The sequence below is a fragment of the Petaurus breviceps genome, unplaced genomic scaffold (assembly GCF_028583685.1).
Source record: "Petaurus breviceps papuanus isolate PSGF00001 unplaced genomic scaffold, PetGlider_PUasm1.0 182, whole genome shotgun sequence".
NCBI classification, from domain to species: domain Eukaryota; kingdom Metazoa; phylum Chordata; class Mammalia; order Diprotodontia; family Petauridae; genus Petaurus; species Petaurus breviceps.
This window is the reverse complement of record NW_027185786.1, coordinates 4,869,692-4,883,577: the sequence shown is the minus strand read 5'-3', so window position 1 is coordinate 4,883,577 and position 13,886 is coordinate 4,869,692. Positions and strand designations below refer to the sequence as shown.

Genomic DNA, 13,886 nt, shown 5'->3' with positions numbered 1-13,886 from the left:
GTTTAATTTAATTAAAAAAAATTTTTTTTAAAGAAGTTTAATTGCAAAGTAAGCAAGAACACATGTGCCAGAACCCTACTCCTCGGGGGTCCTGAGGCGGTGTGGGGGGAACTCAGTACATATGCCACTGGCTACACAGTGAGGAGTAACGGCAACAATGACACAGGTTTGATTCATAGCAGGTCATAGTTTGTGACTGGACCATGGGTACTTATCCGAAGCATCTGGTACTGGTCAAAGCAATATAATAATTATATGATTTTGCTAGAGGGTAAGCGCAAACGAGTGTTGTTATGCCAAGCTCAGGGCACAGCTTGCTTGCTGGGCCTTAGCTTTGGAAAACAGAGTGTCTCCTAGTATCTTGACAGGAGATGCTACATAGGTGAAGCCACAGGCCTTGGCAACAACTTGGATATTGGGGGGTGGGGTGGTGAGAGATAAGTGAGGAGCTCTGGATGACTCCTAGGTGGTGAACCTCAGAGTTGGGAGGATGGTGGTGCCCTCTAGTAACAGGGAAGCTTGTTTTTTGTTTTTTTGCTTTTTTGATGGGGGGAAGGTAGGGCAGCTGGGGTGAAGTTACTTGCCCACAGTCCTATGGCTAGTTTTGTGTTGAGTGCCTGTGGCTGGATTTAAACTCAGGTCCTCCTGACTCCAGGGCCAGTGCTCTATTCACTACGCCATCTAGCCACCCCAAGAAGGGAAGGTATTTGAAAATAAGCAGGTAGAGATGATAATTAAATCTATGGGAGCTGATGAGATCATCAAGTGAAGTGGTACAGAGAGAGGGGAAGAGGTTCCAATAAGAGCCCTATGGGACACCTAGGGTAAATGGGTGTGAGAAGGGTGTCCTGAAAAGCTAGGGAGAAGGGGCAGGTGTGAATAGTCTCAGAGGCTGCAGAGAGATCAAGGAGAATGAGGACTGAGAAAAGGCTGTTGGATTTTATAAATAGGAGATCACTGGTCACTTTGGAGAGAGCAGTGATGGTGGAATGGTAAGGTCAGAAGCCATGTTGTGAGAGATTAAGTATCGAGTGAGAGGAGAGAGAGTAAAGGCTGTTATTGTAGGTGGCCTTTTGGCTACAAACAGCAGAAGAGATACAGAACAATAGTCAAGTGAGAATTTTTTCAGGATAGAGGAGATTTGGGCATGTTTCTGGGCAGTAGGAAATGAGCCAGTAGAGATGAGGGAGAGATTGAAAATAAGTGAGAGGGAGGATGGCAGAGGAGACGAGTTGGAAGGGGATAACTTGAACAAGTAGCAGGGTTGTTCTTGGCAAAGTTACGCGTGTCTTCATGTGAAACAGGGGTGCAGAAGGTCCCTGCTGAGAGGAGACGGAGAAGAGGAAGCTCATCTACAAGCAGCCTTATTTTTTTTTTCTGTAAAATGTGAGGCAAAGTTCTCAGCTAAGAGGGTGGGGAGGACAGCCATGGGAAATTTGAGGAGGGATGAAAAGGTTTGGAAGAGCTGTTGTGGAGAATGGGATGGATAGTAAGAATTTGGTCAAAGAGGTATAGAAGGATTGCCTAGCAAGGTGAGGGCCCAATTGAAGTTGTGTAACATAAACTTGTAGTGGACCCAACAAGAAGGGTAGCATGATTTTCTCCAACTGTGTCAAGTTCAAATTTGGCCTCAGACAATTACTAGTTGTGTGAACCTGGGTAAGTTACTTCATCCTGTTTGCCTCAGTTTCCTCATTTGTCAAATGAGCTGGAGAAGGAAATGGCAAACCACTCTAGTATATTTGCTGAGAAAACCCCAGATGGGGGTCACAGAGTAGGACACAACTGAACAACAAAAAACACTTTAGTCCATGCTGCTTCATTTTATCTTTGCAATTATGTGAAGTAGTCAGGGAAGTTATTATCATCCTCCATTTTATTGATTGATAAGGGCCTGAATAAGGGTGGTAGCCATGTGAGCAAAGAGAAAGGAGGAGATGAAAAAGATGTCATGGTTGTAGAAATAAGATTTTGCACCTGAATGGATATGTGGAATTGAGAGAGTGAGGAGTCAGATATGATGCCAAAGCTGAGTATGGGGAGAAGTCTTTTTTTTCACTAGTACCTTTATAAGCTGCTGCTTTGGATGTCTGGAAGTAGTTGACTTAGAAACTGCTCCTGGCCAAAATTCAGGCAGTAAAGAACTTGAATAGTTGAGGGGAGGGGTTCTGTTGGAGGGTGATCAGGTGAGGTATAGTTGGAGACAAGGGCCCCATGCTCTGAGATACAACCCATCTTTTCACCCTCTGATTAGTAACTGAGAGTCATTGCTCCCACCTTGTAGGCGGCCACTGACTTGTATGATACTATGTAGACTCTTTAGCTTTGTATTTAAGGTCTTCCCAAGTCTGGTTCCTTCTCTCCAGTCTTTGCTCTTAGTCATGCAGTTGACATTCTAACTACTACTAACTGTTCCCTGAAGTTAACACATATTGACTTTGAGATGGATGGATGGATGGAGCTGAACATTTATTTATTAAGCTCTTAACTAAATGTTAGGCACTGTACTAAGTAAGTACTCTGGATACGAATACAAGAAGTAAGGCAGTTTCTGCTCCCAAGGAACTTACATTCTTTTTTTTTCCCCCAATTTGTACTCAGTTTAAGTTATTTCTCTGGAGGTAGATAATATTATTCATCAAAAGTCCCTTGGAATTGTATTAGATCATTGTATTGATCAGAGAAAGTAAGCTAAGTCTTTCACAGTTGATCATCATTGTGATACCTTTGTTACTGTGTACAATGATCTGGTTCTGCTCATTTCACTTTGTATCAGTTCATGTAAGTCTTTCCAGGTTTTTCTGAAATAAACCTGCTCATCATATATAGCACAATGTGCTATATTCAGCCATTCCCCAGTTGATGGACATCCCCTCAATTTCTGATTCTTTGCCACCACAAAGAGTTGCTATAAATATTTTTGTACATATAGGTCCTTTTCCCTTTTCTTGGATCTCTGGGATAAAACCTGGTGGTGGTGGTGGTGGTGGTTTTGCTGGGTCAGAGGGTTTGTACAGTTTGTTAGCCATTTGAACATTCTAATGGAGAAAGACACCATATTAAGGGAACCAGAAAGAGGGCTGAGGACAGTTCTGCCGCTGCAGAAGTGTTGTGTGGCCCTGATTCTGGTCAAGATAAAGAAAGGTTTCCTGATTTCAGTCTAGAATGTCTGTGGTGGGTACCCAGCAGGATGGGGGGTGAGGATGATGACCGGAGTGGTGGCAACATGCATGCTGAGGAGATGGCTGGGAATTATGGAAGAGGCTTTGGCCATAAGAAGGGAAAGCAAACTTATTGAAGTAGGTGCCCTGGAAGGAGGGATGGGAGGGGAATGTTTTTGTTCTATCCTTCCCACGTGCCTTCTCAGAGTCTGAATATTTCTTCAAAGCACAAAGTGGCTCATTTCTTCTCTGAAGCTTTGGCTTGGCTATTCCTTTCCTCCAATTGATAGGGCTCTCCTCAGTCTACAAATTGTGTGTCTTCCAGTAGAATGTAGCTCCTTGAGGCTAAGGATTATGTTGTTTATGTCTTAATCCCAAATTAAGTCATCAAGTGTTCATTCAGTCCCTACTATGTGCTAAGCACTGGGGATGCAGAGAAAGGCAAAAACCAGAGTCTCTGTTTTCCAGAACTCATGGACCAGCAGGATATGGGCAGGATAAACTGGAGCTAGAATCACAGAGTCTGGGAAAGGCTTCTGGTAGAAGCCAAAGAGGCCGAGAGAGAGTCAATGGGGAGGGAGACAGGGAGAAATTACAGGTATGGGAAACAGCCAGTGTCTAGTGGGAAAGAACAGCAAGGAGGCCAGAGGGCCTACATCACAAGTCCTGGGTGACTGGGAGGATGCTAGTACCCTTGACTGCCGTAGGAAATGGAAGAAGAAGGAAGGGTTTGGAGGAAAGAGTTTGGGTCAGACACACATGTTGAATTTGTTTTCCATTAGGCAGTTGGAAATGGTTGTCTGGAGGTTGTGAGAGAGGCTAGAGCTGGATTGAGTCCAACTTACATCAATCAGGGCGTCCCTCCCATGAGGTCCAATGTTAGTCAGTTTAGAGGCAGTACAGTCTAGTGGAGGGAATATGGAGTTTGGAGTCTGAAGATCTGGTTTTTAGACCTAGGTAGGCCCCAGTGTAGTTGATTGATATTAGGCAAGTTGGAAGTCAGTCAATAAGTATTTATTAAGGGCCTTTTGTGTGCCAGGTATTGGACTGAGCTTAGGGTTCTAGGACTTGAGGTCACATCCCAGCTTTGTTACCTACTCCCCATGTGACCTTGGGGATGAGGCAAGGAATCTCTGTGAACTAAGGAGAGGGGATGAGATGACCTTAAGGGACCCATCTCTCATCCTTTAAGTCCCTTAAAATCTCTGACACTCAGTTTCCTGATCTCTGAAATGAAGATGATACTGTTAGAGGATTGTCAGGAGGAAAGCTCTTTTAAGCTGTATCAAGCCTTGTACACATGTGAATTATTGTTACACCCATTGGTAGAGCTGTCCTTCTGTGTGGGATTGGCAGTGAAGATCTCATACCAACGTTGTCTTGATGTTCTTCAGCAGGTCACCCTAGCCATCTTCAGTTTTCTCATCTGCAAAATGGGGGCTGAAAGATCTGCCCTGCTAGCCCCTAAAGTTGTTGGGAGGGAAACACATTGCAAATGATAATGTGAGGTGTTGCTGTCACAATAATCAGTCAGTCATTGAACATTTATTAAGCACCTACTATGTGCAGGCACTGTGTGCACTAAGCACATAAATACAATAAGCCAAAAGACAGTCCCTGCCTTCAAGGGAACTTACAGAGTCTAATGGGGGAGAGAGACAAACTACATACAGGATAAATAGGAAATAATTAGCAGAAGGGGTACGCTAGACTTAATTGGGGCTGGGGAAGGTTTCTAGAAAAAGATGAGATTTCAGTTGGATCTTGAAGAAAGCCAGGGAAGTCTGGAGGGAGAGATGTGGAGGGAGAGCATTTGGGGAATAGGGGACAGTCAGAGAAAATGATCGGAGCCAAGATGAGAGAGTGTCTTGTTCTTTATCTCGATAGCAAAATAGTGCCCAAAGTCATGAATTAAAACCGTTTCTGGCCTAAAGTTCTTCATGAATGAGGGCTAACATTGACCAGAAATGAATAGTAGTCACTGTGGGTTATAACCAGGGTGGAAACCAGGCCAGAGCAAAGTAAGCCCTAGTTCATTTGCCAACTGATGCTCCTTTCAATTTTTCATGTAATTTTGAATTTCGTTGGGGAAAACTGAAGTAAATGGGTATATCTGGGATGTTTCAATGACTTACTTTTTCACTTTGCAAAGTTGCAGGTAGTATTGTATTTCTAAAGGTTTTTGGAGGTGACTTGTACCTATGTGATTTCACCACTGCTGGGAAACTAGTTGAGGTGTAGCTCAACTTGTGTGCCTTATGTATGAATCTTTGAGATGCTTGAGGCATCCAGAGGTCCTGTGACTTGGCCTTGGTCACATGGCAGGATGTGTCAGAGGGAAAGACTTGAACCCAGGTTTTCCTCATGCTCCAGCCCAACCTCTGTCAACTTAAAATTGCTGCCTCACCCAAGAGGGGGTGTAGCTGACAAAATCAACTAGGTTCATAAATCATGAAGCAAAAATGGAAACAGGCACTATGAACACGAAAGGTAAAATCTGACCTGTGAATCAATTGTCCCTCACCTCCAGACCCAAAGGCATTATTTTGTAGTCAGTGATTATTCCTGCCTCCAGCTTCTCTGGGGGAGACTCTTAGGGCTGGAAGTCTCTAATTGAGTAATTTGCCTGAAACTTTTGCCTTTTATTCTCTACTTAGTTGAGCAACTTGCATATCAAGGAAGAGAAAATCAAACCAGATGCCAACGGTGAGTAGTTAGTAACTGTAAGCCAATGTAAAAGTCAATATATTTTCCTTGGAGATTTCTGCTTTGAATTTGTAACAGCCACAGTGTTGGGAACTTCTAGTTAGGAAACTCCCTATATATTTAATCAACAAGTGCATGTTCTCCCTTCTTCCTAGTCAACTCCAGGTGTTCCCTATTGCCTGGAGGATAAATTATAAATCCCAAAAGCCCTTTAAACACAACCAGGCCCCAGTCTATTTCTAGCTTCACTGAACATGACTCCCCCTTCCCACACTCCATCCTAACTAGCCTTACACATGACACTCCATTTTCTGTCTTCCGTGGTTGAATTGTACTACCCTCTTGCATCTACTTCTTAGAGTTCCTCTTTCATCTTCTCCGTGAAGCCTTCCTTCTGGATCCCCCAACTGCTACTGCTTTCCTTCTCCAACTCCTTCATATTTAACTCCCTTGTATTTACTATTTTATTCTATTATTAAAATGTGGACTTAAATATGATTTGTCTTCCTTGTAAAGGAAGGATTTCTTTACTATTTCATTTATAGTACTCAGCTTTCCAGTTCTGGCCCACATAAGGCTTGTTGGTTGATTGAATATAGTTGGGCAACTCCTGGCATTTATTGTCTTAGAAGCTTGTCTAGGGTCCTGAGAAGTGAAGAGATTTGCTAAGAATCAACACAGGCCGTATATGTTAAGGGTGGAACTTGAACCCCAGTCTCCCTGACTCCAAGGCTGATGGTCTTTATCTCATCAGAGAGAGAGAGAGAGAGAGTGAGTGACAGTGTGTGTTTTTATGTGTGACATATAAAAAGTTTAGGAGATATAATTTCTGGGTAATTAATCATTTTATTAATTATTAGTAACAGATATTTAAAGGAGTCAGGGACACTCTCGAATGCCAAAGACCTCTTGTGGAACCCATTCAAGGTTTCTATACCCTTGGAAGAGTGGGTGTTCCTGAGGGTGGCAGTCAACTCTGATTGGTTAACAATTAATGGGGAAAATGATTATTATAATGAGAGGTGGACCCATTCTAATGAGGGGCTGGAGAATACAACTTTGATCACTCTTATACCACCCCCAGCCTCAGGCAATCTAGACAAAGGATGTACATACCCCAATCCAAGCCTGAGTAGAACACAGTGGGCCAGAATTCACTTTAGATTAGATTCTTTGTAAGGTTTTCTAGTTGGGTCTCCCACCCAGTATCAAAAGGCATATACCCTGGGGATTTGAACAATTTTAATCATCCAACAATGTACTTCAGTTCAATGTAATTCAATAATTGATTATTAATATAAGAGAGAAATAATCATCTCTCCTTTGTGAGTGTGCATGCATGTGTATACATATATATATTTGTACATGTGTGTGTATATACATATGTATCTACATTATACTGGAAGCCCAAAATGTCCGCTTATGGAAGCTTTATTAGACTATAGAAGTTTTAGCTGTTGAATTATTTAGTAGTACTAGGAAAATGCTGGTGTTGGTTTTAAGAAACAAAACCCCAATTTTACGAGCAAATTTTTGCCCCCTGTCCCAATACCTTATATGTTTATGACCACATGAATTAATGATAACTACCTTTTACTACAGGTATAAAATTTATAATGATTCTTTTCATTTGGGATGGCTAAAATAGCCCAAGTGTGGCTAGCAGAGGTTCTTCTCTATTGGATAACTCTGAAATGAAGTCTATCATAGTGTTTAAATAACCAAATCTGTTCTGGGCTCTTAAATAACAGCAGTTGTCTTTCTGATACAGGTATTGTCAAAGCTGATGAGAATTCAGGGAAGACCGATGAAGAAGAGAAAGGTAACTTTGGCATTCTTACAGCAGAAGAGAAGTTAGAGAGATTCTGGGAATTAAATTCTAAAAGAATCAAACAGGATGTTCTTTCAAAGCTTTCTTTAGAATTTTATTTTGACAAATAACGTAGACCTTTTTATTTATTAAGTATTGACTGAGTACCTACTCTCCAGGGCAGCTAGGTGGCACAGATGTTGAGTTTGGAATTAGGCAAACTCAACTTCATAAGTTCAAGTCTGGTGTCATGCTTAGTAGTGATATGACCCTGGATAAGTCACTTCATCCTGTTTGTCTCAGTTTCCTCATCTGTAAAATGATCTGAAATGTCAAGATCTTTTCTGCCAAGAAAACCCCAAATGGAGTCATGCCTGAACAAGAATACCTCTTCTCTGCAAGGGCCTGTTGAGAGGATCATGATGAGTAGAATGTAATTCTTGCTCTTAAAGAGCTTGTGTCATAGGTTTGGCCACACAAAATCCTAAAGCCCTGAAATAGTCTATAGGTTAAATCCATCTTCCTAGTAGACTTCCAAGTAACGGTTAGTCAGGTAATTTTTATGGAGAGACAGTGCTGGACAAACGTTTTAAGATGTTGGCCCTGACTGTTAAGTAGTTTACTATTTTTTGCACTTTTTGTGCAAAACTTGGTCATTTTCATAGTTTGGTTTGGTTTATACTTGGGAGTTTTGAGTGAGGCCAAAATGAGAAGTGAAAGATTTAACTCTGATTAAAGGGAGAAAAGTCCTAAGGAGGAGCCGTCAGCTCAGCAGAGAGTGAGTGGGTGGGCATCTTGGCTTGTAACCAGTGTGATTGGCTGGATCTGTCATCCCACTTGTAGAGGACAGAGCTGCTCAGTCCTTGCTAAACAAGCTGATCAGAAGCAACCTTGTGGACAACACCAATCAAGTGGAGGTCCTTCAGCGGGATCCGAATTCCCCCCTCTATTCAGTGAAGTCTTTTGAAGAGCTTCGGCTGTAAGTATCCCTTATCTTGTTCTCCCCATCTCCCATCCCAAGAAGACCTTGGCATTCCAGAAGTTAGGGTGGGACTTTGATATAACCCAGCTAATTGGAGATGGGCCCAGCCTTGATCTTAGTGGGCGACCTCTTTTGTAAAGCTTCAGTGCTATGGGAATGTAAATCGAGTAGTTATCACCCCAGAATATGCTTTTTATTATTGGACATGTTATTAAAACAAATTCAGATACTTCAGCCTATAAGACTAGATTTTTAAGTGAAAATTAATAACTCCTTGTTGGACTAGGGATGTTTTAGCTGCAGTTACACATTCTGTTTACTGAGCATATGCAGGGATTGTTCTCTTTGCCCACCTCCATCTTCATTTTTTTCTGTCTGTTGTCTCCTTCCCTTCCTGAGCTTTCCAGATGCTGTGCTCTCTTGGTTCTCCTGCCTTTTGGCTTCTCCTCCTCAGTCTTCTTTACTAGATTGACATCTTGATAGTTCCATCCTGGGCCCCGAGCTCTTCTTTCTCAGTGCCCTAGTCAGCACACATGAGCTTACAGATGATCTCTGTGCTCATGATCCCTAGATGCAGAGATCAGTTGCTTATTTTGTGTTTTCTACAGAATCATGTCTAAAGCAGCTGGTTCTCTTTCCCAGTCTTTGTGTTGAGGGGACCTTCATCCTTGCTGCTTTGTGACTTGGTGGCCATTCTTGATTCCTCCCTCTCTCATGCCATGTCACTTGTTAGTTCTGGCTGTTTGTATGTCCACAGCACCTCTGTACTCACACAGCTGTCCTTCTTGTAGTAGCCTCCTTATCTGTTGGTCAGAGCCTCCATTGTCTTCCCCGCTCCACACCTCCCTCCATGTAGCTGCTGAGCTGCCACTGGCCTGGGCAGTCAGCTCCATGGGGCTCCCTGGCACCTCTAAAATAAGCCCCCTATGTTTGGCAAGCCTGCCTCCCTTTCACAGAACCCTACAATTTGACCAAAGTACTTTCTTTATGCCTTTTGTCCCCCTGCCCAGAATCCTGGTGCCCTCATCTTCACCAGTCCAGAGTCCCCAGTTTCCTTTAAGATTCACCTCACTCTGGAATCTTTCCTGCTTCTCCCCAAACTCATTCTGTGTCTCTTTTGAGTGTGTGTCTCTTTGGACTCATTGGCTCTCTTGATAGGATACAAGCTCCTTGAGGGCAAAGGCTGTTTATGTACTTAGGACAGCACAGCCTAGGCCATGTCAGGTTCCTGGGCTGGCCATGCCATGTAGGTCTGTCATGTTAACCAGAGGGCCATGTGAGGCACAGCCAACCAGCTGTTTAGGCATTGATGCTCCTTGCCGGCCAGGCAGAGTTGCCTTGTGCTGCCACTCTCTTAGTGCTGCCCCTCCTTGCCCAAGAGGTGCCTCCTAGGGATTCTCCCTCATCTTCTGGGGGACTGGTCAGACATTTTTACTTACTCTTCTTGCCAGAAAACAAGCTCCCTCTCCACAATAGCACCCCTTGGTCCTTCAGGCCTTTCTGGGGAGGAGTTGTATGATGACCACGGGGTATTGTATTGGTAGCATGGGGAGAGAACAATGACAGTGGACCTACCCTTAGCCACTTCCCCAAGAAGCTGCCCTATTTCTAGTAAGTACTTAGCATTTGTTGTTTTTCATTGGCCAAGATTGGACTTGAGTCATCTTCCCCAGTGCTTCTATGAAGAAGGACCACATTGTCTTTAAGTATAGAGACAGGGCAGACATAAAAATAGTTACTGAACAAAAACAACATGCATAAAACAATGTCATATTCTTATCATAAGGTGCTCAACTGTGAGGGCAACAGAAAATCAGACTGTGAGGTATTAGTTGTATATTACAGACTCCAAACTGAAAGCAGTCTTTTTTCAGATCTCTTAGAATTTTCTCTGAGTCTCTTCATTCATTCCACATATATACCCTACTGTTTCACCTCCCCTCCCCAATGAGATGGCAGATCTTTGAGAGTAGACGCTGTCATGTTTTCATACATATAGCATTCTGACACCTAGTACAGCCTTGCACAAAGCTTATATGTCTTTTTAATTGAACTTCCTAGCCCTCTTCAAATGAGGCAGCCAGGGGTCTTCACCCTCAAACTCTGTATACAACCCCCTTTCCCACTCTCACTGAAGCTCTGGTCATCTTCCCTCTTTAGAATATAAACTCCATGAGGGAAGGGATTGTCTTGCTTGTTTGTATTGTATTTGTGTCCCCAGGGCTTTGTAAGGTTTCTAGAGCATCCCTTTTGGGTAAGGCCACAGTGCTGGGCAGCCTTAGAATATACCTTCTTAATACCACTTTAAAAAAAATTGTTTTGTTAATACCTCTTTTTAAGAACATATAAGAAGAGCTTAGTGGAACTTTATTAGGTTGCTAATGAAAAATTGACAGCTAAGATCAAAGAGTAGCTCTGTTAGAGATCTTTTTTTTCCCTTTGTAACAGACTTTATCAAACATATTCCACTCTGTCCTCCTTGTTGACAAGCCTGTTTAAATGGCCACGCCAGCCCCCAGTCAATCGCATAGGACCAAGTTTCTTCTCAGACTTGTCTCTGTTCCACTGCTGCTTTTCAAAACCAGAGAAGACTGTGTCATTGATTAATCTACCTTTTTTATTTTTTTAAAAGAATGAATTCTTTTATAATACTGACAAAAATTGGTGGCCTTGAAAGATTCTCTTGTGTTTGGCTCTAGTCAGTAACCAGATGGATACAGAATTAAGCTTGGATTCGATAACGCACTTGGTTTGTTTTTATGTTTGAAATATATAATTTATCATGTCAAAGGAAAGTAGTTAATTGGTGGGAGCATTGGGCCTGAGTCTTCATTCTGTAGCTCCTCAGTGTATCCTTGGCAACAGGTTCAGAGAATGGAGCTTTGTGGCACTCTGCAGGCACCAACAAGTTCTACTTGGAGAGGCTGAAGGCAGAATGTTCTCTTTAAAAGCCTGTGAATTCCAAGAAGGATACAGGGGAAAAAAGTCTGTAGGGAAAAAAATGCACACTTCCTAAATGGGGATGATTTGGGTTGGTAAGTAGTTAAAGGGACTAACTGGCAACTGGCTGGATTAGATAATTGACAGCTCTCACTGCCTCCTCTCTAGCTGCTCATTTCTTTTTTCTTTTCCTTGACATTTCATAAATAGGAACTATCTGTTTGTGAAATCAAATGAAGATCAAATCAACATTTTTGCTACTGTGAAAGAAAACTATGCTGCATTTTAGCCAGAATCTATCAGAAACAGTTTATTAATATGCAGGCATTTCTGCTTTGAGAAAGGATTCGACTTACTGCTGCCATTCAGAGTGCTCCCTCCCAAGCACTTACCAACATACATTTTATGGTGATTAGGAAATAGCGGAGGAGAGCCACAGGTATACAATGTATGTTTAGTGTTTTGTTAGCACACAATCAGAAAAAGTACTTTAATGGATCTAATTATTGCCTTGATTGTCAGTTAAGCTTAAATTTATGTTATTTCAGTATATTCAAGAGCTACAAAAATTTTTTAATGCAACAGGTATTCTTAAACCATAAAATTCAAAATTACTTTTATTGTTGGAGATTAGAAAAACATAATGTAATTTTTTTTTAAGTGTAAAATGCAGCCCCCACTCCACAGTCTTTGAATCAGAAACTGAACAAAGTGACCTAGGCTGTTGGATCTCAGGAAGAGATTTCTGACTACCTTCTCCTTCCCCATTTCCATCTTATATTGCAGTTCAAACTGGGCATAGGGCAGAGGGCCTGTGGTAGCTGATAATGGCCACCTAGTACTACCACCTTCACTCCCCTTTCAGTCTGATCAAAGGTGAACAGAGATATCCTTTTCTTAATTAAATTAAGCAAAGACATTTCCAGTCTGCTTGGTCACCATAGACAAGAATAAGTCTCTTTCAGAGAATTAAGATCCCTCCCTGAAATTGTCTTCTCTTATAAGAAAGGGAGATTAGACCTTTGATTCAGGTGAGAGCTAGGCTTTAAACTAGATTACTGTCATTGTATTATAATCTTTTACAACTTAGCTTGGGCCTTAGTGTTATGCTTCTTTACCCTGACCTATATCTGACTCTGTTAAGTATCTGTACTGAAAGTAATCAAATCTGCACTACTATTTTATAAAACTTAATTATTATCTATTTATAATGAGAAATAACTTCAATTTAAATATTTGTTCTTTTTCAACTTCTTACTATGAATTACTTGATAATTATCACTCCTGCCATTTCTAAGAAACACTTAACATACAGCCCTGGCTTGATTTGTGGTAGATGGAAATTTATTTGTTGCCCTGGAAATTTTTTATGAGTTATTCTGAATCTTCTAAGTTAAAGAAACTATTGAAGCCTGAAATTGTGAGAGAAGGTGCTGGTGTTCATGTCCTGGAGAAGTGTTTGGCTCTAGTACTAGGGACAACTTCCTGCTAGATGGGAAGCAGTCTGAATAGAAAGTGTTTAATTATCACTTACCTGCTGTGATTTGGGATGATGACTCATTTTCATTATATTCCTTCCAGTAAACCACAGCTTCTCCAAGGGGTCTATGCTATGGGCTTTAACCGACCATCTAAGATACAAGAGAATGCACTACCCATGATGCTTGCTGAACCGTATGTATCTAGAAAATTTAGTCCTTTCATAATGTAATTTTAATTCTTTCCAATTGGAGGCTATTTTCAGTAGTATGGTTTAGCTAGTATCATTTTTAAGGCCATAGATTTAATATCATTATGAACGTTCTTCCTGTAAGACCTGAGACTTAAGATATCGCTTCTATAAAGTATTTTTAATGCATTATTAACCTGAAATACTTAACTTCTACTTTTGCAAAACTTAATGAAACAAAGATATTTGTTATAGAAATGTAGGGTAGCTAGAGCATGATGTAGGAATTTGTGATATGTGTGATAGGGATGCAGATAATGGATTAGGAAGCAAAGAAGAGGCATCTCAGGATTGCTAGTGTCTCTTAGAAAGTTATAAAATGTAGAGAACTGAAATGATAGTCTGAGAAATTGCCAAAGAAATGTTTCTCACATTGGTAATAATAGACAGCAGCAATACCCAAGTAGAAACCAGCACTGAACAGGACCAGATACCTGCGCTGTGTCACTGTTACACTGGGAAAGAAAACTCAGGCATCCAGGAGGAGTCTGGGAACCCTGGAAGCCGGACTGGCCCGAGCCATAGAGAACAAGGGACAAATGGGAGAGATGGTAAACA

The 13,886-nt window shown here is 41.6% G+C and overlaps 1 protein-coding gene across 1 annotated transcript in view; it reads left to right on the top strand.

Moving 5' to 3' along the window:
• LOC138160845 (ATP-dependent RNA helicase DDX19B-like) overlaps positions 1-13,886 on the top strand; it is a 33,484-nt gene that overhangs the window by 6,310 nt on the left and 13,288 nt on the right. Inside the window, exons 2-5 of the mRNA XM_069087651.1 lie at positions 5,819-5,867; positions 7,639-7,689; positions 8,521-8,656; positions 13,181-13,273. Coding sequence (XP_068943752.1) covers positions 5,819-5,867; positions 7,639-7,689; positions 8,521-8,656; positions 13,181-13,273 — 329 coding nt within the window. The remainder of the gene's footprint in view (positions 1-5,818; positions 5,868-7,638; positions 7,690-8,520; positions 8,657-13,180; positions 13,274-13,886) is intronic.